The sequence below is a fragment of the Mustela erminea genome, chromosome 6 (assembly GCF_009829155.1).
Source record: "Mustela erminea isolate mMusErm1 chromosome 6, mMusErm1.Pri, whole genome shotgun sequence".
In the NCBI taxonomy this organism is placed as follows: domain Eukaryota; kingdom Metazoa; phylum Chordata; class Mammalia; order Carnivora; family Mustelidae; genus Mustela; species Mustela erminea.
The window spans coordinates 9460542-9486354 of NC_045619.1; the positions used below are offsets into that span (position 1 = coordinate 9460542).

The 25813-nt window shown below is 46.1% G+C and overlaps 2 protein-coding genes across 3 annotated transcripts; one reads left to right on the forward strand and one right to left on the reverse strand.

Moving 5' to 3' along the window:
* Positions 1 to 63: 63 nt before the first annotated feature.
* On the forward strand, positions 64 to 19360 carry JOSD1 (Josephin domain containing 1). 2 transcript variants are annotated; one of them, XM_032346261.1, is made up of 5 exons: positions 64 to 178; positions 442 to 1280; positions 16188 to 16316; positions 16422 to 16616; positions 17270 to 18195. In XM_032346261.1, the coding sequence occupies exons 2-5, from the start codon at positions 1096 to 1098 to the stop codon at positions 17367 to 17369; spliced, it is 609 nt and encodes a 202-aa protein (XP_032202152.1). In that variant the 5' UTR covers positions 64 to 178; positions 442 to 1095; the 3' UTR covers positions 17370 to 18195. The 2 variants fall into 2 exon arrangements, with proteins under 2 accessions (XP_032202152.1, XP_032202153.1); XM_032346262.1 differs by lacking the exon at positions 64 to 178 and having other exon boundaries at positions 263 to 1280; positions 17270 to 19360.
* Positions 19361 to 20279: 919 nt separating this feature from the next.
* Positions 20280 to 22268, reverse strand: TOMM22 (translocase of outer mitochondrial membrane 22). The gene is made up of 4 exons (XM_032346263.1): positions 22115 to 22268; positions 21750 to 21868; positions 21180 to 21297; positions 20280 to 20999 (listed from the first exon to the last, which is right to left on the reverse strand). The coding sequence occupies exons 1-4, from the start codon at positions 22229 to 22231 to the stop codon at positions 20925 to 20927; spliced, it is 429 nt and encodes a 142-aa protein (XP_032202154.1). The 5' UTR covers positions 22232 to 22268; the 3' UTR covers positions 20280 to 20924.
* Between the last annotated feature and the right edge of the window lie 3545 nt (positions 22269 to 25813).

Consider the following 25813-nt stretch of genomic DNA (forward strand, 5'->3'; position numbering starts at 1 on the left):
ACAGGCTGACGTCATACGTGACGCTGCGGCGGGCGGGAGCGGGGACGGCGCAGGAGGGCGGTTCCGGAGCACGCGCCCGGCGAGGGCAGCTGACGTCGGGCTCAGGTGCGCGCGCTTGCCCGCCCGCCCGAGCGCCGCCCAGGTGGCGGCCCGCAGCGCCAGGTGGCGGCCGGCAGCGGTGAGGGGGCGACCCGCGGGGCGGGTGGGGGCAGCGGCGGAGGGCGTGCCGGCTTGCACTCACGTGACGGGCGGGGAGTTGGGGTGTGGGCGGCGGGGCGAGCCGGGTGGGCCCGACCCCACCCCTCGCGGGCCTGCCAGTCGCTGCGCAGGACCTTCCCTCGGGCTGGGGCCGGACCCGCCCCGCCACTTACCCCGCCAGCCTAGTCCTCCGCGGCGGTGTCTTCGACCGCAGGAGCTGATCGGGGCTTGTCTGCTCCGCAGGGCCGCGGCGAGAGGGTGAGAGTCCGCGCCTCCGAGGGAGCCGCCCCCGCCTCGGCCCGCGCCCTGCGGGGCCCCACCGCACCCGAGGGGATGGAGAGCCGGCCCCGAGGCCCCAGCTCGGCCCGCGATCCCACGCTGGCCGGCCCTCGCTAGCTGCTCGAATTGTGCGTTTTACCCACCACCTTAGGCCTTGTCTCCTGAGTCTGTGGCGTTTGCGGTTTGAAAGAAATGGAAGAAAAGGAGCGATGTGACCAATTCCGTTCAATCCTCCTGCATTGAGGCCTGGTTGGCATTTGCAGAGAGGAAAATACGGCAAGAAAATTGTGGGTTTTGTTTTGTTTTGTTTTGTTTTTTGAAGGGGAGGGTGGGAGAGGGGAAACAGGGTCTTAGATCCTCTATGATTTTTTAAAAATTCTGCACTTTGACAGTGGTGGCGAAATAACACTAATCCAAAAGTGATCTTTTCTTTTGATGGAGGTGGATTTTTGTTTTTCCTTTTGATTCCAACCTTTCTCTCCGTGACAAAGCATAAATCATGGACACCAGAAAATAAGGTGGACCTCAGGAATCCTGTAAAGACTGAGAAGCTTACATTCTTCCTCTGGAGGGAAGGGTGGGGTGTTTTTAGCCCTCTCTGGAACCTAAAACGAAAACATGAGTTGCGTGCCATGGAAAGGAGACAAGGCCAAATCTGAATCTTTGGAGCTGCCCCAGGCAGCACCCCCACAAATCTACCATGAGAAACAGCGCAGGGAGCTTTGTGCCCTGCATGCCCTCAATAACGTCTTCCAGGACAGCAATGCCTTCACCCGGGAAACGCTGCAAGAGATTTTCCAGAGGTAGGGGACCCCTTCTCCTTGGCATTTTTACACTTCTTGCTATTTCTGAATTTCTGTGGGTGGGGCAATGTCTCTGCTACAGAAACCTTCAAACCAACAGGTAATATTAGCTAGATGTTGTTAGCAGGTGTAAGGGACACAGAGATGGGGAAAATAGTCACTCTCGATCACTTACACAGGGAAGGCACAGTGCTAAATCCCTCAGTTGTGTCATCTTGTGTAATCCCCTCAGGGATCCCATGGAATATGTGCAGTTTCCATTTCACGGACTTAGGGCTCAGAGAAGTGCAGTGATTTGTCTGAGGTAACATGACAAGAGATAGAGCAGAATTTGAATTCAGGTTTGTATCTGTGTTGTTGACCACTATGCTGTAAGGCCTCTCAAGTCTTGCCCCCAAGAGGTTAGTTACAGTCTGGAAGGGGGAGGGTATCTGTACACACTGTCACCTCTCATCAGAGGTGAAATGCTGTGGGTTTTATAAAGGAAGGTGCTCAGCTATACACAGTGATTAGTTTTTCTATGAGGTTCTGTGGTGGCCTTGGTGCTTTTCCGGGTTGCTTCGTATAGCCCTCCCCAGCAGTTATTTTACTGATAGAGCAACAGGCAGAAAAGTCAGGTAGTTTTTCCAAATGGCTTCTAAGTAGCAGAACTATGATTTGAAGCCTATTCTCTAGATCTCTTTCCCTTTCTGCTTCGTTCTCGATGGCCTTTTTTTTACCCATTTTGTTAAATGCTGCCTGACAGGTTAATAGAAATTCATCTTTTTCTCTCTATACTTTGATGTTCTAAAATTCTTTTTTTTTTTTTTAGGATTTTATTTATTTATTTGACAGATCACAAGTAGGCAGAGAGGCAGGCAGAGAGAAAGGGGGAAGCAGGCTCCCCGCTGAGCAGAGAGCCTGATTTGGGGCTCCATCTCAGGACCCCGGGATCATGACCTGAGCCTAAGGCAGAGGCTTTAATCCACTGAGCCACCCAGGTGCCCCTAAAATTCTTTTATCAAAGGGTTTGAGAATTAGTTCTGCAGTGCCTGCTCTGCTACCTCCTGAGTATTGGCACGTCAAGCAATAGTATCATCAGTATCCTTTCCCCCTGCTCGTAGGTCGGGCCTGGGTCTAAAGATATGGACTATGATTATAAGCTGTTTGTGGTTAATTGTTGTTTGTGGATAACTCTTTCAGTTGTGTTTTCCCTGAATGAAAGAATGCTGAGTATTTGCTAAACACTCACATGGAACCAGGTTCTATTCCTGGCTACTAAAACTAGCAAATTGGTACTACACTCTCCAATTTACTATCAGCACAAGGTAAAGATCCATCTTTCAAAGTAATAGCAGACCAGTACTTAAGAAAAGGTACTCATTTTCCGCTCCAGAGGGGGAATTCTGTGTAGAGCATTTTGTATGGAAACATTTGGTATGGGTAAATAGAAACAAAGATGCATGAAAGGGATCAGAGGAGAGAGGAAAGGGAGAAAAGGTGAGGAAGAGAAGATGGAATTTTATAAACAAACATTCACTGGCGGCCTGCTGCATGCCAAGCACTGCTAGGCACCGTAGAGAAAAACTGAACAGCACTCAGCTGCTAAGTACATCCCAGAGCTCTACATTGACCAGACCTTGAGAATGAACTTGAGTGAAGTTAGAACCCCGGAGTTAAGAGCTGTTTGAAAGGGAAAAGATGATCTCTTTGGATCTTAATGGAAAGAATAGTAATGTTGGCAGGTTAAACCAGATAATTGAAAATTCCCAGATACAAGGTTTTATGCTCTTTTGAAGATGGGGCTGATAATGGGAGAAGTGGGAGAAAAATGTTGACAAATGCTGTAGAGAGGACGTTCATCTGAGCAGTCGGATTTTAGCCAGATAAAAGCAGAGAAATACAAAAGCAGGGTGGAGTTTCAGTACCGTTGTGGATATGAGATGACTCATGTTTGGAACAGAAATGAGTAGGGACTGAGGAAAAGCTAAAGCCAATGGCCCAGCAGCATGGGGATGGGGAAGAGAGGACTCAAGGTGGCAGTCATTCCAGGATTTGAACATAGTGGTCACAACCACAATGATGGCAGAAGAGGTCACTGGTTTGAAAAGGATCAGTTTTCAATATGTGAAATTCGAGAAAAGCTCAGAAACTGGGCAGGCATCATCATGCAGCTATACAGATGTGGATGTCTTGATCTCGCACATCTCATCCTGTATGTGCCTGTGCTTTGAAAAAGGAAGGATGTAGAAGTCAAATGATGTAGTAGCAGCTTTGCTGAATTGTTTGGAAAATCCTCAGCCTCAAACCATTTTCACTAGACTCATCTCAATTGTTTAGTGATTAAACGTTCTTGCAGTTAGGTATGCCTTCTACCCCCCCCCCCCAAAAAAAACTGTTAAAATCTAAATAGATGAAAACAAGGTCGGTACCCCTGGAAAAGTCTAATGCAAGCTAAAGGGACAAGAGATTTTAGATATTGGTGAACAACCAGCATTCTTCCACCACAGAGAAGTCTAGCCTCCCCATTAAAAGGTCCCCGAGCATGTGGAAGGAGCCACATTTAAAGGTGCGGTGGTGGTAAATTGCTAAAAGGTGTAGAGTGTTCACCTCTAGAGATTTAGAGATTTAAATCATTTTGTCCACGGGCCAGGCAAACACATCATCATCATTGCCAACACGTACAGAGTACATTGATGTGCTGGACCCTGTAATCTGCGCTTTATATATTTAATAATTCAAAGACACATGGTGAAGTTCTGAGACCTACTTTCTAAAGTCACATTTCTTGAGACCTGATAAAAGGAAAATAATAATTAGGAGAGAAAAGTAATATTTTTTTTTTTTTTTTTTAAAGATTATTTATTTATTTATTTGACAGAGAGAAATCACAAGTAGGCAGAGAGGCAGGCAGAGAGAGAGAGGAGGAAGCAGGCTCCCTGCTGAGCAGAGAGCCCGATGCGGGACTCGATCCCAGGACCCTGAGATCATGACCTGAGCCGAAGGCAGCGGCTTAACCACTGAGCCACCCAGGCGCCCGAGAAAAGGAATCTTGATGAATGTCTCCACATCTCCTTTTTGTTAAAATCTGAAACCCTCACCATAGCCAAACACGGGAATAACCACGAGGGAGGACCAGGAACTCAGCTGAGGGCGTAGGCATTAGTGAGACCTGGCCTGGAGCCCATCTTCTTACTTGGAGATCACTTCAAATCCCGTGGCTCCAACCTGTGGCTGTTGACAGAAGTGAGAGGCTTGCTTTCTAGTCCAGAACTTCCATCCAAATCACGATGGCTATCGTGAAAGGGAGTTTGCCAAGGAGTCTCAAGAAAATCACGGATGCCATGGAGGTCAGTGGGACCAGTTTGTCGAACTCGCTGGGAGACCATTGAGTGTATAGGTGGAGCACAGCTCTGGCACTCACCAGCTGCATGGGGCTGTGCAAGTCACTATAGCCACACTGTGCCTCAGCTTCCTTATTAACCCAGTGGAGTTACGTTCTGTTTAAGACTGCTGGAAAGAGTCTTAAGACTTGGTGGAAAGAGATAAAGCTCTTAAGAGTAGCTGACACAGTGGGCACCTGGTTATAGCTCAGTAGAAGTGAGGACTGCTACGATGGCACACTGGGTGGACCCCACTGGCTCGAATGCCCGCTCTAGGAATGAGATGGAGGCCATTCTCCGCATTCCCTAGAGTGATGTCATCTAGGCCAACACATGTTTATTCAGTTGCCAGTGTTCTGCTGTGAGGGCTAAGAGAGGAGAAGAGCCGTCCCCTGTGCTTTGGGAATTTGCTCTCTGGTCGGACATGAGTGAGAGAACGGAATTCTTTAATGGTCGTGTAAGGTGCGGATCATCCCCATCGCTGCAGATAAGCCAGCAGACACGAGCATTAAATCGCACAGTTAGTATTGGTGCTGCTTGCTAGGATAATGTGTGGTCCTCCCCATCTTCCTGTATTTTCTACACAGAAGCCAGGAAGGATTCCATGGAAGAGGTAGGATGTGACATTGACCTTGAAGAAGCTTTCGCATTTGGCTTGGAACAGGAAACAGGATGAAAGAACACAGGCCGCGTGGTCATGGTGTCTGAAGTGCACTAAAAGCCCAAGGAGAGGAGAACACAGGCCCGGGAGGGCGGGGAGGGTGGGAGTTAGCCAGTGGGCAGCTGGCTGCAGCAGCAGTTCCTGCGTGAGAGAGTGAAATGGTGACTTGGGGAATGTGGCAGGGACATATAGGTGACTTGGTGGAAGGGGAGTTTCGGAACAAGGAGATCAGTTTAGCAGCCTGTTTCGAAAGCTCAGATATGAGGCAAGGAAGCTCCATTTTGGGGAGAGTGAATGGGAATAGAACAGAGAGGGTTGGAATCTGAGATCGAAAACGTGGGACATTGGAGTGCTTGGGTGGCTCAGTGGGTTAAGCCTCTGCCTTCGGCTCAGGTCATGGTCTCAGGGGTCCTGGAATTGAGTCCTGCATCAGGCTCTCTGCTCAGCGGGGAGCCTGCTTCCCCCTCCCCTCTCTGCCTGCCTCTCTGCCTACTTGTGATCTCTCTGTTTAAATAAAGAAATAAAATCTTTTAAAATAAATAAATAAAACCTATGAAATGGGGGCACCTGGGTGGCTCAGTCGTTTAAGCATCTGCCTTCAGCTAACGCTGATCCCAGGGTCCTGGGATTGAGTCCTGCATCAGGCTCTTTGCTCAGCAGGGAGCCTGCTTCTCCCTTTACCTGCTGCTCCCCTGCTTGTCCGTTCTCTCTCTCTGACAAATAAATAATCTTAAAAAAAATTTCTCTTAAGCCTATGAAATAGAAATAATTTATAATTTCATAGGGTTATTTTGGAAATTAAATGGGATACACAAAAAACCATCTTGCATTGGGCATGGCATGGAATTTTTCAATAAATGGCGGTTATTGTTACAGTAAAATACAATTTGGTTTGCAGAGTGAAGTTTAGTGTCCTCTGATCCCCTTCTTCGCTAGCTCTGGAGACAAGCACACGAGCTCTTTTTAAGGGTCTGCTACCAGTGTTTACAAAGAGAGAAGGTAGCAGAGTAAACATGGCAAACATGTCAGTAAACATTTCTCTCCTTTTTCTTTAAAATTTTATTTGTTTATTTGACAGAGAGAGAGATCACAAGCAGGCAGAGAGGCAGGCAGATGGAGAAGGGGAAGCAAGCTCTGTGTTGAGTAGAGAGCCCGATGTGAGGCTCGATCCCAGGACCCCGGGATCATGACCTGAGCCGAAGGCAGAGGCTTAACCCACTGAGCTACCCAGGCACCCTCAGTAAACATTTCTTAAGCACCTCCTGTATGCCAGGCTCTCTTTGGGTCCTGGTGATAGAGTCCCAACAGGATACCCAAGGCCCCTGCTGTCATTCTAGTGTGGGAAGCAGATGTGTCTGGTAGTAACGAGGGCTGTAATTAAAGCAGGTGGAATAAAATACGGTGCCTGGAAGAAACTGAAGATCGGGTGGTCAAAAAAAGCTTTTAAGGCACTAGCATTTGAGACTCAAATAATAAAGGAGCGAACCAAGTGTAGATCTGGCAGGAAGAACATTCCACATTGCTGAAATGGTGTGCAGAGGTCTTCAGGTGGGAAGGGTTTTTTGTTTTTGTTTTTGTTTTGTTTTTTTAAGATTTTATTTATTTTATTTGGCAGAGAGAGAGACAAGAGCTAGAGAATACAAGTGGAGAGAATGGTCGAGGGAGAGGGAGAAACAGGCTCTGCACTGAGCAGGGAGCCCAACGTGGGGATCGATAGCAGGACACTAGGATCATGACCTGAGCCAAAGGCAGACACTTAATCATTTGAGCCACCCAGGGGTGCCAAGAAGGAGTTTTGTGTGTTAAAGTCGTAGGGAGCAGGTGTGTGTGTTAAAAGAAGTGGGGTTGAGGTCAGCAGTGTTCTGAGGGCCTTGCAGGGAGAGGAAGTAACCTAGACTATTTAAGTGCTTTGGGAGCCATTGGAGGGTTTAAGCAGTGGAAGGATATGTTTTATGTTTGAAAAATAATATGCTTGCTGTGTATCAAGAAGTTTAAAAAAAAAAACTTTTTGTAAGATTTCTTGAGTGTTTAGAGTTGACCTAGTCATGATTCTCTTCTAGAAATGGCTCTTTAAAAAAAAAAAAAAAAGATTTTATTTAATATTTATTTGACAGATCACAAGTAGGCAGAAAGGCAGTCGGGGCGGTGGGGGACGGGGAAGCAGGCTCCCCCCCAAGCAGAGAGCCCGATACAGGGTTCGATCCCAGGACCCTGGGATCATGACCTGAGCCGAAGGCAGAGGTTTTAACCCACTGAGTCAGCTAGGCGCCCCTAAAGATGGCTCTTAACAGCCTCCTGGACTTTTATTCCTGAGAAACTCACCTAATTTCCCTTCCCCTTCACACCAAGGTGGAAGCAGTCTACCCCATCCTTCAAGATGGCCTTTTCCTCAGTCCTAGGTAACAAGCCTGTAAAAGCAAAATCACAGGACCAGAAACACCTTTAGAGCTGCTGTCCTTGCCTTGACTTGAAGGCTAATAAGGCCTGGCTGAAAATGACTTACGGGCGGGTGGGCAAGTTTACTTTTGTTTGGTACATTCTTCCCCTCCCCCCACCCCAGTTAGTTGTGTTTTAATTGTCTTTAATTTTTTATTCAATCATTTTATACACCTGTATATTTGAAATACTATAGGTGGCTTATATGTTCCGGTTTAATATAGGCCTTACAACTTCCTACTGCTTTAAATTTGGCTCCAGTTCATACATTTATGTTACCTGCCTGAGCCTCTGCATGCCTTGGAGTGTTTAAGGATTAATGATTACCAAGTGTGCCAGCCTTAAATAGAAGGCATCTAAACTGTTAAAAAAAAAAAAAAAAAAAGGAGCGAGTCCAAGATGGCAGAGATGTAGGAGACCTTAGTCTCATCTGGTCCCAGGAATTCAGCTAGACTGCTGTCAAACCATTCTGAACGCCTGCAGACTCAACTAAAGATCTAAGAAGAGTAGCTGCAACTCTACAAGTAGAATAGTGACCGCCTTCAGCAAGTTAAGAGATGCAGAGAAGTGAATCCGGGGCGAAACATGGGAACATAAACCCTGGGGGGAGGGAGCCTCTGTAAGCTGGCCCAGGAGAGTGATATGGCAGCGGAGCATAGAATCAGAACTTTAAGTCTGCTCCGGTGAGGGGTGTTGCTGCCTGAAAGATGCTTGTGTGGCAAGGTGAGCAGGAATCCTAGCTGGGACTGTGTGGTCTCAGGGGTCCCAGGAAGACCAGAGGTGCTTGAGTGCCGCAGAGCTTCCGGGCATGGGGTGGGGAAGCTGGCCGCAGTCATTGAGCCCAGGATTGCCGTAAACCATGAACCGCAGCACAGTTAGCTGACCCCTCTCCAAGCAGGGGCCCAGTGAGCAGCAGAACCTAGACAAGACCCTCCCCCTTTCCTCCCCAGGGGAGGAGCGGTGCAGGTGTGCACCGCAAGAGTGTGCAGGGTTTGGGGACTCAAAAACAGGTCGTGTACCTGAGACAGAGACTCCTGGTCACAAACTGGGTGAGCATGGAGTGCAGACAAAGACTGCTTTTCCTTGAGGGTTCACTGAGGAGTGAGGCCCCAAGCTCTCAAAACCAGGGTCTCTCAACACTAAGGTCCAGAGATTAGGAGACCACCATTTTCATTCTGTCTCTAAAGCTGCATGGAAAGCCTTCAGGGAACAAAAGACACAGAGAGCAATCCATTTACTTAGCCTGGCCCTAGGCAAGGGTGGTGCATTTCCACCTGGGGCAAAGACACCTGAGAATCAGTGCAACAGGACCCTCCCTGAAAGAAATGAGCAAAAACGTCTGGCTAAGACCAAGTTTACTGATGACACAGAACTGCAAAATGCCGGGGCTAGGGGAAAATAGTATATAGAATTCATGGGTATTTCTCAGGATTCTTCAGTCTTTCAATTTTAATTTTTTTTCTCTTTCCTTTTTCAGCCAGTTTGTTATTTTATCAGTTCTTTTTTTAAATTTTCATATTTATGATTATTACATTTTGTTCTCTCATTGCATTTAACTTTATTTTTGTTTTTCTTTCTTTACAATTTTGGGATCTAGTTTTCTAACAAACAGAACAAAATAGACACAGGATCCCAAGTATTGCTCTGTTCAGTTCATCTGTCTGATTATATTCTCTTTCCTTTTTAATTTTAACTTTTTTCCTTCAGTTTTGGGTCTCCTGATTTGTTTAGTATGTACTTCTCTGGTGTCACTGTTGCCATTTTAGTATTTTTTTCTCTTGTTCATCTGTTTTTTTTCCTGGACAAAATGACAAAGAAGGAAAAACTCACCTCAGAAAAGAGAACAAGAGGCAGTACTGACTGTCAGGGACCTAATCAGTATGGATGTAAGATGTGGGAACTAGAGTTAGTAATGATTATACTAGCTGGACTCGGAAAAACACATAGAAGACACAAGCGAATCCCTTTCTGGAGAAATAAAAGAACTAAAATATAATCAAGTTGAAGTAAAAAAGGCTATTAATGAGATGCAGTCACATATGGAGGCTCCGACTGCTAGGATAAATGAGGCAGAAGAGAAAATTAGAGATATAAAAGACAAAATGTTGGAGAATAAAGAAGCTGAGAAATACATAAACAACTACTCGATCACAAGGGGAGAATTTGAGAGATAAGTGATACCATAAAGCAAAACAGTATTAGAATAATTGGGATCCCAGAAGAAGATAGTGTGGAAAGTATACTGGAGTAAATTATGCTGGAAAACTTCCCTAATCTGGGGAAGGAAACAGGCATTCAAGTCCAGGAGGCACAGAGAACCCCCGCTCAAACTCAGGAAAAATACATCAGCACCCCAACATAGTGAAACTTGAAAATCCTGAAAGCAGCTTGGGACAAGAGGTCTGTAACCTACAAGGATACAAACATTAGACTGGCAGCAGGCCTAGCCACAGAGACCTGGCAGGCCAGAAAGTACTGGCATGATGTATTCATGGTGCTAAATGAGAAAAATATGCACCCGAGAGTACTTTATCCGGATAGGCTGTTATTCAAAATAGGAGGAGAGAGAAACAGTTTCCAGAACAAACAAATTAAAAGAATTTGTCATCACTAAACCAGCCCTGCAAGAAATATTAAAGGGGATCCCTTAAGTGAAGAGAGAGCCCCAAATTAAAGTAGACCAGAAAGGAACAGAGACAATATACAGAAACAGTGACTTCACAGGTAATATAAAGGCACTGAATTCATATCTTTCAGCAGTTACTCTGAATGTAAATGAGCCAGATGCTCCAATCAAAAGACACAGGAGGGGCACCTGGGTGTCTTTGTGGGTTAAAGCCTCTGCCTTCAGCTCAGTTCATGATCCCAGGGTCCTAGGATCAAGCCCTGCATTGGGCTCTCTGCTCGGTGGGAAGCCTGCTTCCCCCCGCCACCCCCGCCCCTCTGCCTACTTGTGATCTCTGTCAAATAAATAAATAAATTCTTGAAAAAAAAAAAAAAAAGACACAGGATATCAGATTGGATTAAAAAAAAAAAAGCAAGACTCATCAATATGCTGCCGTCTTAAAGAGACTCGCTTTAGACCCACACACACCTACAGATTGAAAGTGAGGGGTAGAAAACCATTTATCATGCTAATAAAGCTGGGGTGGCAGTTGTTACATCAGACATAGACTGTAATAAAAGATGAGGAGGACACTATATCATAATAAAAGGGTCTCTCCAGCAAGAAGTTCTAACAATTGTAAATATTTATGCCCCTAACATGGGAGCAGCCTGTTATATAAACCAATTAATAACAAAATTAAAGCAACACATTGATAATAATATAGTAGGAGACTTTAACACTCTGCTTGCTGCAATAGACAGATCATATAAGCAGAAGATAACAAGGAAACAACGGCTTTGAATGACCCACTAGACCAAATGGACTTCACAGATATAGTCAGAATATTTCCATTCTTTTTTTTTTTTAAGTTTATTTATTTATTTATTTATTTTTAGATTTCATTTATTTGGCAGAGAGACATCACAAGTAGACAGACAGACAGGCAGAGAGAGAAAGACAGGAAAGCAGGCTCCCCACTGAGCAGAGAGCCCGATGCAGGACTCAATCCCAGGACCCTGAGATCATGACCTGAGCCGAAGGCAGCGGCCTAACCCACTGAGCCACCCAGGCGCCCCAGAACATTTCCATTCTAAAGCAACAGAACACACATTCTTCTCACGTGTACATGGGACATTCTCCAGAGTAGATCATATACTGGGTCACAAATCGGGTCTCAACTGGTACCAAAAGATTGGGATCATTCCCTGCATATTTTTGTACAACAGTGCTTTGAAACTGGAACTCAAACACGAGAAAATTTGGAAAGAATTCAAATATATGAAGGCTAAAGAGCATCCTATCAAAGAATGAATGGGTCAACCAGGAAATTAAAGAAGAATTTTTAAAATTCATGGAAATAAATGAAAATGAAAATAAATGTTGGGGATGCAACAAAGGCAGTCCTTTGGGAAGTATATAGAGGGAAGTATATGTATAAGTATATAAGTATATAGAGGGAAGTATATAGCAGCACAAGCCTTTCTCAAGGAACAAGAAAGGTCTCAAATACACAACCTAATCTTACACATAAAGGAGCTGGAGAAAGAAGAGTATTAAAAAAAAAAAAAAAAAAGCCTAAGCCCAGCAGGATAAGAGGATTGATAAAGATTAGAGCAGAAATCAATGAAATAGAAAACAAAAGAACAGTAGAACAGATCAACAAAGTAGGGGCTGGTTCTTTGAAAGAATTAATAAGGTTGATGGGGCGCCTGTGTGGCTCAGTGGGTTAAGCTTCTGCCTTCGGCTCAGGTCATGATCTCAGGATCCTGACATCAAGCTCCACATCAGGCTCTCTGCTCAGCAGGGAGCCTGCTCCCCACCCCCACCCCCACCCCCCGCCTGCTGCTCTGCCTACTTGTGATATCTCTCTCTCTCTCTCTCTGTGTTAAATAAATAAAATCTTTAAAAAAAAAAAAAAAGGAATAAGATTGATAAACCCCTGGCCAGACTTACAAAAAGAAAAGAGAAAGGACCCAAATAAAACATGAGTGAAGGAGGAGCGCTTACAACCAACACTGAAGAAATACAAATAGTTATAAGAACATATCGCGAGGGGTGCCTGGGTGGCTCAGTGGGTTAACGCCTCTGCCTTCCGCTCAGGTCATGATCCCAGGGTCCTGGGATTGAGCCCTACATCGGGCTCTCTGCTCTGCAGAGAGCCTGCTTCCTCCTCTCTCTCTCTCTCTCTGCCTGCCTCTCTGCCTACTTGTGATCTCTCTCTGTCAAATAAATAAATAAAATCTTAAAAAAAAAAAAAAAGAAAAGATTCTCCACGTCTTAAAAAAAAAAAAAAAAAGAACATATCGTGAGCAATTATATGCCAACAAATTAGTTTGGAAGAAATGGATGCATTTGTAGAGATGTATAAGCTACCAAAACTGAAACAGGAAGAGGAAAACCTGAACAGACCCATAACCAGCAAGGAAATAGAAGCAGTAGTCAGAAGTCTTCCAACACACAAGAGCCCAGGGCCAGATGGCTTCCCTGGGGAATTCTACCAGACATTTAAAGAAGAATCAATACCTGTTCTTCTGAAGCTGTTTCAAAAAATCAAAATGGAAGGAAAACTTCCAGACTCTCTTAAAAGGATTATTCACCACGAACAGGTGGGATTTATTCCTGGGCTGTAAGGTTGATTCAACATCCACAAATCAATCAATGCAATAAACTACATAAACAAAAGAAAGAATAAGAATGAACCTTAGGATCCTGTCGCTAGATGCAGAAAAAGCATTTGACAAAGTTCAGCATCCTTTCTTGATTAAAACTTTTCAAGGTGTAGGGATAGAAGATACATATCTCAATATCAACAAAAGCCATCTATGAAAAACCCATAGCGGGAGCACCTAGGTGGCTCAGTTGATTGGGTGGCTGCCTTCAGCTCAGGTCATGATCCCGGAGTCCCAGGATTAAGCCCTGCATCAGGCTCCTTGCTTGGCAGGGAGCCGCTTCTGTCTCTGCCTCTACCTCTGCCTCTCTTCCTGCTTGTGCTCTTTCTATCTCTCTGTCAAATACATAAATAAATAAAATCTTAAAAAAAAAAAAAAAAGCCCATAGTGAATATCATTCTCAGTGGGGAAAAACTGAGAGCTTTCCTCTGAGGTCAGGAACACAGCAGGGATGTCTGCTGTCACCACTGCTGTTCAGCATAGTACTAGAAATCCTAGCCTCAGCAATCAGACAACAAAAAGAAAGAAAAGACATCCAAATCAGCAAAGAAGAAGTCAAACTCTTTTTGCAGATGACATGATACTCTATGTGGAAAACCTAAAAGACTCAACCCCAAAATTGCTAAAACTCATACAGAAATTCAGTAAAGGAGCAGGATAGAAAATCAGTGTACAGAAATAAGTTGCGTTTCTGTATACCAATGAGCCAGAGGGAAGAGAAATTACGAAGTCAATCCCATGTACAATTGCAACCAAAACCATACGATAACCTAGGAATAAACCTAACCAGAAAGGCAAAGGAGCTGTACTCAGAAAACTATAGAACACTCATGAAAGAAATTGAGGAAGGCACAAAGAAATGGAAAAACGTTCCATGCTCATGGATTGGAAGAACAAATACTGTTAAATGTCTAATCTATCTAGAGAAATCTATACGTTCAGTGCAATCTGTATTAATATACCATCAACATTTTTCACAGAGCTGAAAAAAGTAATTCTAAAAGTTGTATGGAACCAGGAAAGTCCCCAAATAGCCAAAGGAATATTGGAAAAGAAAACCAAAGCTGGTGGCATCACAATGCCAGACTTCAAGCTGTATTACAAAGCTGTAATCATCAAGACAGTATGGTACTGGCCTGAAAACAGACACATAGGCAGGGAACAGAATAGGGAACCCAGAAATGGACCCTTAACTATATGGTCAACTAATCTTTGAAAAAGCAGGAAAGAAGGTCCAATGGAAAAAAGACAGTCTCTTCAACAAATGGTGTCGGGAAAACTGGACAGCCACATGCAGAAGAATGAACCTGGACCATTTCCTTACAGCATGCACAAAAATAAACTCAAATGGATGAAAGACCTAAATGTGAGGCAGGAATCCATCAAAATCCTAGAGAACACAGGAAGTAACCTCTTTGACCTTGGCTACAGCAACTTCTTGCTAGACATGTCTCCAAAGGCAAGAGAAACAAAGGCAAAAATGAATGACTAGGACATCCATCAAGGTAAAAAGCTTTTTTTTTTTTTTTTTAAGATTTTATTTATTTGACAGAGATCACAAGTAGGCAGAGAGGCAGGCAGAGAGAGAAAGGAGGAAGCAGGCTCCCTCCTGAGCAGAGAGCCTGATTCGGGGCTCGATCCCAGGACCCTGAGATCATGACCTGAGCTGAAGGTAGAGGCTTTAACCCACTGAGCCACCCAGGCACCCCAAGGTAAAAAGCTTTTGCACAGCAAAGGAAACAGTAGATAAAATAAAAAGACAACCCACAGAATGGGAGAAGATAATTGCAAATATCTAGTATCCAGTATCTATAAAGAAGTCATCAAACTCAACACCCAAAGAACAAATGACCCAATTAAGAAATGGGTAGAAGATATGAACAGACATTTCTCCAACGAAGACTTACAAATAGTCAACAGACACATGAAAAAATGCTCAACATCACACAGCATCAGGGAAATAGAATCAAAACCACAGTGAGATACAACCTCACACCAGTCAAAATGGTTATAATTAACAAGTCAGGAAACGACGGGTGTTGGCAAGGATGCGGAGAAAGGGGAACCCTCTTATCCTGCTGGTGGGAATGCAAGCTGGTGCACCCACTCCAGAAAACAAAATGGAGGTTCCTCAAAAAGTTGAAAATAGAACTACCCCAGAACCCAGCGACTGAACTACTGGGTGTTGTGATGTGAAGGGGCACCTGTACTCCAATGTTAATGGCAATGTCTACCAGATGTAGCAGAAAGGTCTACAAGAGCCAAACTATGGAAAGAGCTCAGATATCCATCGACAGATGAATGGATAAAGAAGATATGGTGTGTATATAGAATTGAATACAGCTCAGCCATCAAAATAATCTTGCCATTTGCAATGATATGGATGGAACTAGAAGGTGTTATGTTAAGCAAAATAAGTCAAGCAGAGAAAGACAGTTATATGATCTCAGTTATATGTGGGATTTAAGAAACAAAACAAGATCATAGAGGAAGAGAGGAAAAACTAAAACAAGATGAAATCAAAGGGAGACAAACCATAAGAGGCTCTTGATGATGGGAAGTGGACTGAGGGTTTGCTGGAGGGAGGAGGGGTGGGGAGATGCGGTGACTGGGTGATGGGCATTAAGGGGGGTATGTGATGTAACGAGCACTGGGTATTATATAAGACTGATGAATCACTGAACTCTACCTCTGAAACTAATAATGTTAGATGTTAATTAATTGAATTTAAATTCAAAAAATTTTAAAACCTGTAAAAGAAAAGAGTAGCAACAAATACTACCCATGCAAATGAAAATATCAATTACTATTTTCTAACGATAAAATGGCCGTACTAAGGCAGGAAGATCAGCAAGGAGGAAGACTGCACAAGTAGGTGGACTGGGGGTTTCATAAATGAGACCTCTTGTGGAACATGGTTTGGGTCCATTGACTTTCTGAATGACAGCATGTAGGCCCCACCGCTGCTGAGTTAAATGTTCTACATAAAAAGAAGGGTAATCTTTAGGACGGTAGGAGCCCAGACTATAATACTTGGGTAAAAAAGTGGTTACCTTGTACTGAATGGGAGACAGAAGCTTCCAGGGGTGGTGGTGGATGGTGCCGTGGAGTGCCGGGCAGGAGGGGTTGGACAACCCACACATCTTAGCCCTCCTCCTTTCACATTTGTAGGTTGTCTCCAAACACCATGGTGACCCCCCACAAGAAGAGTATGCTGGGAAATGGGAACTACGATGTGAATGTCATTATGGCAGCACTTCAAACCAAAGGCTATGAAGCTGTCTGGTGGGACAAACGCAGGTAATCTGAACCAGGCTCGCCTTGATGAGAACCAGCACTCAGGCATGAGTGGGGAGGTGCTTCTGACGGGAACCTCGGGGAACTGACGCGGTTTCTCTCCTGCAGGGATGTCAGTGCCATTGCTCTCACGAATGTCATGGGCTTCATCATGAACCTGCCCTCCAGCCTGTGCTGGGGTCCACTGAAGTTGCCTCTCCAAAGGCAGCACTGGATCTGTGTCCGAGAGGTGGGCGGTGCCTACTACAACCTCGACTCCAAACTGAAGATGCCCGAGTGGATTGGAGGCGAGAGCGAGCTCAGGTAGCGGTTGTGAGTGGGCCGGGCTCCTTCCTTTGCTGTGTTGGGGAAGTTGAGCCCATCTTTGGTTATTTGACAAAGGAGACGAAATCCTAGCTCTTTGGATCCTCTCCCCACCCTGCTTAGAATCAGGGTCTCAGACTTGAAAGACCTGTATGTTTGATGGCTCGTGAGGGTGTGAAGTCCCTTTGGTAGAGACGTTCCAGCAGCCAGAACGCTGGCTTCTGGTCTGGTGGGACTGGCATCGGAACATTGTCTACGCTAGACAACTGGGGTGGTCTAGATGCCACTTCAGAAGAAGGCAGACAGACATTTAGACTGGAGAGGGCTAAATTTTCCTGAGACCAAAGAAGCAGCTATTTATTTATTTGTTTGTTAAACAATGAGAAGTCCCTTGATTACTTTGGGGCAGCTCTGTTCCTCACAGAATAGATGCTGGTGGCAGTTGTATGAGGAGGAGTGGAAATTCAGGGTGGAAATGAGCTGGGCAGCTTGAAGGGGGAGCCACATGTGGAACCCTGTAAGAACAGATCCCTCCAAGAGGGTCGGAGGACTGCCAAGGGCATAAATGAGGTCACTGGGGAGCACATGGCCCCGAGACTGGAATGTGCAGTTTTACCAGCATTTCATTCTCTCATCTACCTTTGTTCCCGTAGGAAATTTCTCAAACATCACTTGCGAGGAAAGAACTGTGAACTCCTGCTGGTGGTGCCAGAAGAGGTGGAGGCCCGTCAGAGTTGGAGGGCCGACGTGTAACGCAGTGCTACCCAACCTTCCCTCACCTCGGCCCCCCAAGTCCTCTGTCATGTGCTGTGGCCTCTGCAGTGGGTCTGCCCTTGCCATTTCCCCAAACATCTCACTGGGTTCCCCCTCAGATGTGACAGTGCTGTAGGACAGACAGACGTGTGGGCTGTGACGAGAACCGCCATCCAGCATGACATGGGACAGGAAGGGAGGAGCTCTGTGGGCTTAGGGCAACCTGTGGAAGACCCTTGTTTTATTTGAGAGGAGAAAGGTGGGTCCTAGCTTATCTTCGCCATTCCTGCGAGAACTTGACAGAGGCTCTGCTGGAGTGCACTGCTGCTATGACACCTCGAGATGCTGCCTCTACTTCCCCTTTCCTGATCTGGAGACACAGGACGTGCGAAGCCCATGTGACTGGCTGGACGGACCCAGAGCATGAGGGCCTCTCAGGAAACCATCTCCAAAACCCCAGCAGTGGTACAGCATGCCATCTCCAACCCTTAAGGCCACCCATTACCCCCATTTTTGAGGGTGGTTCCTGGCCATCCTTCAAGTTTTCTAATGAAACACTCTCTAATATTCCATGTTGGGTGGTTGAATCCTGCGACATCCTAGTATGACAGGGTGAGCTAGATACCGAAGAGGCTGTGGTGGAAGGCAGCCTGGGGCAGGCGCAGAGGGCCTGTCGCCTCCCCCCAGCATTGTCCCTGCCACTTCACTACACTAATTTCCTCTGGGGCACAAGACAGGCCAGAGGGCAGTGTTCCAGTTGACACACACTGGCAAAATCAGGAAACGCCTGAGTCTGTTCTCAATATCCACTTCCACTAGTTTGAGAAACAGTTGAGTGAGGAAAGTATTACAAAAATAAGCTCCTGAGAGATTAAGAGCAGCTAGAATTGGCAGAAGCCTAGGCTCCGAGTCACTGTGGTGACAAGAATCAGAATCCTCAAGTTGGGTGTTTACGCGCATTACGTATGGCACCTGGACTCGTCATCTTTATTTAGTTTCCTTTACAAATCAGCGAGAATCCATCCACCCCCTACCTCTTTAAATAGTTGTAGCCCACTTTTCTCCTGTAACTTTGGAAAACAAGAGAAGGGGAGGGGAAGTATCCCACCACATTGGGTGTCACCAGGGTGGTTGTGGTTGCCTCAAGGCAGGGGGACAGGCAGAGACGGCCTGTCTGCCCTTTCCACATGGGTGGTCTTGGCGGGTCTGAAAGCTGCCCCCACAGGCCAGACGTCTCTCCAGCAGCAAAGCCAGCCTGGGGCTTGCATGTCAAGCCTGAGCAAGCTTAACAGGATGAAGCTGAGGCTTTCTCCCCACTGTGACTGGAGTGCATGTTTACACCAGCACTTTTTCTGCACATGTATCTTCAATCCAACGAGGCCGTTTTTTATGCTGAATAACTGAGGCCACCAAGCGGCTACTGCATCACACCTTCTCGGCAACTGGCTGCAGTCTCTTCTGCACCGTTTTCCATACCAGACCTGCTTGGCACCACAGGGAGCTCCTTACCCTTGCACAATGACATTCCAACCACCACCAGCCAGAAGTTACAGCCAACCTGATTGTCACAAGCAGGACCTTGGGTCCATGGGCACTGTCAGTGATAGTAAGCCATTTCCTGGGAGGAGGGGGAAACTCCTCTCCACCCATCTGCTTGGGCCTGTGCAAATGGCACTTCAGAGGAGTCCCTGTGCACTTGGGAGTCCATGAGCCAACGGGATATGCAAAGACGCTTAAACATTTCAGGGCTGGTTTCTCTGTTCATATCCAATTTTGGTGCTTAGGAACAGGGACCCATGCTGATGCCCAAGGGCAAAAAGCCCACTTCAAGGAAGGGGGCAGGCCTGACCCTGATGCCCAATAAGGGGCAACCCTAGGCTTTTTGTTTTTCTTGCTTTTATTCCTTTTTTTGTTGGCCTTGTGCTGGGTTTGTTTACAAAAGATGTATTTTGTTTAACCAAATATTAAAAATGGAAAACTCCGTACATAAATCACATCTGTCTGCCTGAATTCTGTAATTATGTGGAGAGAAAAAAAGTAAACTTTAGTATGATGATCTATAGAAGAAAAACTCACTACCATCATAAGCCATCTTTTAGAGCTGTATGGTGCTTTGGTCAAATCTCTCACTTCAAAAACCCAGAAAAGATACTCACCTAGCGGGATTTGGTTCAAAAGCCTGACGCATTTTTCATTTTACAAAAACTAGACTCAACTATCTGAGGAATCCCAATTTAAGTACAAGTTTTCTTTACCAGCACTGACAAGTGACCAGTGTTTTTCGCTGGTTAACAAGGTGAAGGGCACAAAGCAGAGGGCCTGCTGAGTATGAATTCAGATCTAGCATTTCCTAGGCAGTCTGGCAGATCACTTAACGTTTCTGTGACTGTTTGCTCCTCTGTAAAATAGGAATAGTACTATCCCCTAAACTGTACAGTAATATTCTGATAAATACAAAAGGCTCTGTACTGTTAAGAGCACAGTACTAATAGAAATTTTTGTTAAATGGAGAAACTGCAAAGTTAAAAGGGCTACAGTTGGATTCATGATCAGCTCAGTGCAGCAATTATTTAAAAAAAAAAAAAGTTCTATTTGCTACTCTTCCCTCCCTAGGCCAGAAATCAGTACTATGTCATTCCCTATAAATCCTTTATGACTGTGTCCCTGTAGACTGTACAAGTACATGGACCCAGTCCCTTGTGGATCTGAAAATCATGGCCTGAATTAGGACAGAGATTACTATTAAGAGGTTCTTGGCCAGAAATGAAACCCCTTTTTCACTTTTGCAAGTCTGACTAACTTGGACAGTGAGGGGTCGAACTGTTAAAAGATGGTGCTAGCTGAGCTGAGAGGAAATGCGAGGACCAATCTGAATAAGTGATTTCGAGGTGTGGATCACAAGTACATAGATGACAGTTTCCATTGGAATCGTTTTTAATATTTAAATACAAAAAGTGAGCACTTACTTTGTTTTCTTTTTTAGACAGACACACAGGTCTCTCATAGCCAAAATGGGCAGAGGAAATGAGCTCCTGCTTTGTCCTCCACAGTCCCCATCCTATGGTTGCAACTGCTGCCCGGCCCTCCCTCCTTTCCGACATAGAAATTCACAGTGGCTGCTTTACACTATGGCTGTAACGCATAATGTATTTCATATCGTGTGCATGTCCCTTCCCAACATCTCCATGCTTAAAAACAAAAATGGTCATGGGGATATCCTTCCCAGTGGCGTCAGTTCCTATGCCACAATGGGACAGTGAGATCTTCTGGTCATGAGGGATTTAGTGAAAGGGGTGGGACGGCCAGAGCTGGAGTAACCGTCTGCACTGCTGCATTCTGGCATCAGAGTGAGAACAGAAGAAATGGGACAACGTGGAGGGCACAGTTGCAAGTTGGGAGTCTCTGTGAGACAAGGGAGAATTCTCCCCACCAGGTTTAGATAGGTCAATGTGCCAAGGTTTAAAAAAAAAAAAAAAAAAAATCCAAATAATCAGCAGTTCAAACACTATTGAATTTTCAAACTTGTCCCATCAAGACAAGTCTAGCAGTAGCAATCTAGATCTTTCCAGGAAGTGAAGGTAGAGCTCCTGGCATTCCTCCTGAGAGCCCTGTGTTAGGCCCTAGAAGTATCTGAAAAAGAAAAGGAAGGGTATAAGGCATCATACAAGCCTAGGGACCACATTTCCACCATAACGGACAGGGCAGACAAGGTCTACACACACCAGTGAGCACAGTGTGGTTCGTAAAAGAGCAGGGGCTGGATCCCAATCTCAACCCAGAACTGCTGGTCTACCCAGGGGCTGGGCTCACCTGCCGCTGCTGCAGTTGTTGCTGTTGCTCCATTTGCAACTTCTCCGTCTCAAAAACAACAGGAAGAACCAGGATCATGAAGGAAGTGGTCCCAATCCACAAGGCTGCCCTGGAAAACCTGCAGAGGGAGTGTGAGCATGACAGCCAGACACAAAACCAGACTGCTTCACCAAGGAACCAGCAACCAAAGCTCTCACACTCCCATGTTTTTGATAGGCATGTTCCACCCAACCCTTGCACCATACTCCTACCAGAAACAAGACCGGCAGTTCTGCTGGCTGTTTATCTAATGCCAGCAGTACTAAGAATCTGTGTTCTTACAAAGCTACTTATACAGCACAGTAATTACCTCACATGATGTGAAACGATCCTCCCAACGACCCTGTCCCATAGGAATTACCACTTTAAGGAAAGGAAATTGAGACCAAGAAAGGTTAAGGTCCCCACCAGCCCAAGGTCACTCCGATCTAAGTGGCAGGCTGGCCTCCAACTCCCGCCTCCTACTCTGAAAGCCCACGCTCGTTCAGTCACCCCAGAAACACCCCCAACGTCTTTGCCCTCGTCCCTTACCTGTACATTTTCTGAGCCACAAAGAGGGAGAGATCAAAAGTGGCTCCAGCCGCGGACCGGACCCTCTCTGGGAACATCTCCGTCAGACCCCACAGTCTCTCCGATAGGGTCTCATCTAGCTGTGGTGGAGGCGGCGCGGGTCTTCACCGAAGCAATAGCAACCACCCCGTGTGGATAGGGTATCCCGCCCCCACCCACTGGGGGCCATAACCCCGCCTCCCGGAGAAGACACCTCCCCTCCGACCTCTCCGGGCTCCGCGACGCGCCTTCGTCCGAATCCCGCAGCACGCGGAGCTCACACCCCCGGGCGGGCCGCTGCCCGCCCGTAACCTCGCACCCCGCCCCACACCACAGGGCCCCAGTACCTCCTCGTCGTCTTCCTCCTCCAACTCCTCCTCAGTCTTCTCGGAATCGCCTTTCGGAAGCAATTCGTCCGGGGACAGGGGCGCCCCGGGACCGCCAGCGGCGGCGGCGGCGGCCATGGCTGCAGGGGAACACCGGAAGCGGAAGAGAGGAGGCAAGTGCAGAGGCCCTGGCGGACAGAGGTACTCTTCCGGGAGCCGGAGGCTGAAGCGCTGTGGAAGAGCGACGCCTCCTGGCCGGCGGACTTCGGCTTTCCGCCAAGTCAGAAACACCTGGGAAGTTTTGTCCAAGTATAGAGCCGTGGTGCTTCCGCGGTAATTCTCTTCGGTTTACGGTGGGCCCAGATACCCTCATTTTAATAAGGTCCCACGGGTTACCCTGAGACAAACACTAATGCAGTCTCATTTCCCGGAGGTGTGTGTTATCTGGTAGGTGTGTTACCTGGTAGGTAGACACTTGGAGGTTTATTGGTCTTTTGGGGAAACGTTGAGTGAACAGTACCAAAGTACTAAGACAAAAGCAAGAATTGGCACTTAAATACTTGAGTACCAGACATTGTGTGTGTGTGTGTACTCATTTAATCGTCACAGCAACCCACTGAGGTAAGTACTATCATCCCTGGCTTAGAAATGAGTCAGCTGAGGCACAGTAAAGGGGTGCGCGGCAAGTCCTTCTGGAGGATAGATTTCTAGAAGGAAGTTTGCTGGCCAAAACGTATGAACATTTAGTACTTTGCCAGATATTAGATAATTGCCCTCGAAATCATATACTTTAATAACTGTAAATGGAAGTGTTCTTTTTCCCACACTGTTCCCAGCATTAGGTATTATCCATATTTTAATTTTTTGCCTTGCTGGATTAAATGCTTTTTATAATGTGCCACCACGCGTTTTTTGTGTTTTGTTTTTTTTGTTGTTGTTTTTTGAGAGCGCGCGCCCACAAGCAGGGGTGGGGACAGAGGGAGGAGGACAAGCAGACTCTCCGGATGTTCAAGGAGCTGGATTGGGGGCTTGACCCCAGGACCCTGAGATTGTGACCTGAGCAGAAGGCAGGCACTTAACTGACTAAGCCACCCAGGTGCCCCTCACACAAGTTTTTAATACAAGGGTGATCTGATAAACACTTCGGCCAGCTGACCATGGAATCAGAGACTCCTGGAACTGAACAGTCCGGGTCTCTATCTGATGCAGGACCATGTCCTTCGTTCTGTGCTTAGGTAACAAGGGGCAGGCATGTTTGCACTTCCTTCAACAGTCCTTGGTCCTTTACAGCTCCCAACAGGGCAGCACTGACTATAGAAGGTTTTTATGTCCAAAAGGGTGAGTTCAAAACCTGGCAAAACCAATCTATGCTGTGGATTAGTGGTTCCCTTTGAATACCTCGGAGGGGCTAATATTTGGTAAGGGGCAAGAGAGTGGCTTCCAGGGTGCTGGTAAAGTTCTGTATCTTGACCTGGGTATGTTCATTTTGGACACTCTAGCAGGCTGTACACTTACGAATTATGTCTTTTTGCATTTGTTAAAAGCATTTATGTTGGCTTGCACTGTATAAATGCCAGGACAGCTTAAGAGCCCAGTACCAATGGCTTTCAGTTCTTTTGTGGGCTCTTTTAGGAAATGCTGGAAGACCAGCACTCTTGAAGGGAGAGAAGGCAATCTATTTTTTTTTTTCTTTTTTTAAGTAGGTTCCACACCCAGCCTGGGGCTTGAATTCATGACCCTGGGATCAAGAGTTGCATGCTCTACCAAGTGAGCCAGCCAGGTGCCCCTAGAGAAGGCAATCATCTGTGGAAGCTACAGGCATTAATGCCTTCAAGTTGAAAGTCACAATACTAATGTGGGGAAGTTTGGGGAAAACTTTAACCAAGTAATTTTGTTTGTATTCACAAGAGCAATACATGATCTAAAAAGGCACATGCGGGGGCACCTGGGTGGCTCAGTGGGTTAAAGCCTCTGCCTTCGGCTCAAGTCATGGTCCCAGGGTCCTGGGATCGAGCCCTGCATCGGGCTCTCTGCTCAGCGGGGAGCCTGCTTCCTCCCCTCTCTCTCTGCCTGCCTCTCTGTCTACTTGTGATCTCTGTCAAATAAAATCTTTTTTTTTTTTTTTTTTTTTTTTTTTTAAAGATTTTACTTATTTATTTGACAGAGAGAAATCACAAGTAGACGGAGAGGCAGGCAGAGAGAGAGAGAGGGAAGCAGGCTCCCTGCTGAGCAGAGAGCCCGATGTAGGACTCGATCCCAGGACCCTGAGATCATGACCCGAGCCGAAGGCAGCGGCCTAACCCACTGAGCCACCCAGGCGCCCCTGTCAAATAAAATCTTAAAAAAAAAAAAAGAAGAAAAAAACTTTCAATAATTCTGTCACTGCAGAGGGATAAGAAAAAAGGGAATCTTGCAGAAAAGGCTTTGGAGAGATGTGATGGTCTAGAAAAGGCAGAGTGAGAAGGGAGGCCAGAGGCCAGGACCCTACAAAATCAGACATTTGAAGGTCTGTGAGTACTTAGTGGTAATCATAGACTGTAGACAGGTGGTTGGTTGCCAGGGGCTGGGGGAGGGGAAACCAATATGTATATCCAAAAAAGTAACAGGGCAGCTAAAGCAGCTGAGAACCTGCTTGTTCTCAGAATGCTGTCTACCACCATGTATCCAGAATTTTCCTGCTTGACACCATGATAGCCAACTGTTAATTTAGTTGTTTTGCAGAAACACAAGGTTTCATCCAGAAGCCAACTGGAACCAGTCAGGATACTGACTGCCCCTTACAGTCCAACAAAATGCAGTTAACCCTCCCTTACTTCGTATCTTCCTTGATCTGGTTTTTGGGTCATCTAACTCCTCTCCCTTTTACTCAGACCCTTTTCCACTCGCTTTTAAAAAAATCCCTGGCTCTCCTGCTTCAGGGAGGTGAATTTGAGGCTTGTTTTCCCAGCTCTCATTTGGGAGCAAGAATAAACCCTTGCCTTGTTGTACCCTCGAGCCCTCAGTGATCAACTTTACTGTGTCGGACACTTGAACTTGGGTTCAGTTACAAAATGGGGAGTTACTGTTTGATGGGTAGAGTTTCAGCTTTACAAGATGAAGCGTCTGGAGATGGATGGTGGAGGGGTGGGGGCACAACGTTATGAATGTATTCAGTACCACTGCACTAACTAAAAATGGTGACGATGGTACATGTTGTGTGTATGTTGCCACGATAGAAAAAATTTTAAATTAAAAACAAGTAGAAAATTCTAACTAAAAAAAAAAGATAGTGGGGAAGGGGAGCCTCAAGGGCTTCAAGGAGGAGGTGCTGGAGAGGAAGATGGGAAATCGGGGGATTCGCTTTACTGAAGGTTTGGAGGAGAAATGCAGGGAAGATATCAGGCAAGAATGAACCCGGCCAGGGGGCCTGTGGGAGGGTAAGGAGACAAGCACCGGGAACAAGTGAGTGTGGATGCCCCACGCAGACACACAGCTGACTTTGACATTTGGATGGAGATGGAGTGTTCTGGAACCCCAGCCTCTGGCTCCTCTCCGACCCCATCCCTCAAGTCCACGATTCCGCCTTTCCTTTTCTATCCTTTCAGAATTCACAACTGGTGATATAACCATTTTTTTTTAAAGATTTTATTCATTTATTTGACAGACAGAGATCACAAGTAGGCAGAGAGGCAGGCAGAGAGAGGGGGAGGAAGCAGGCTCCCCACGGAACAGAGAGCCCGA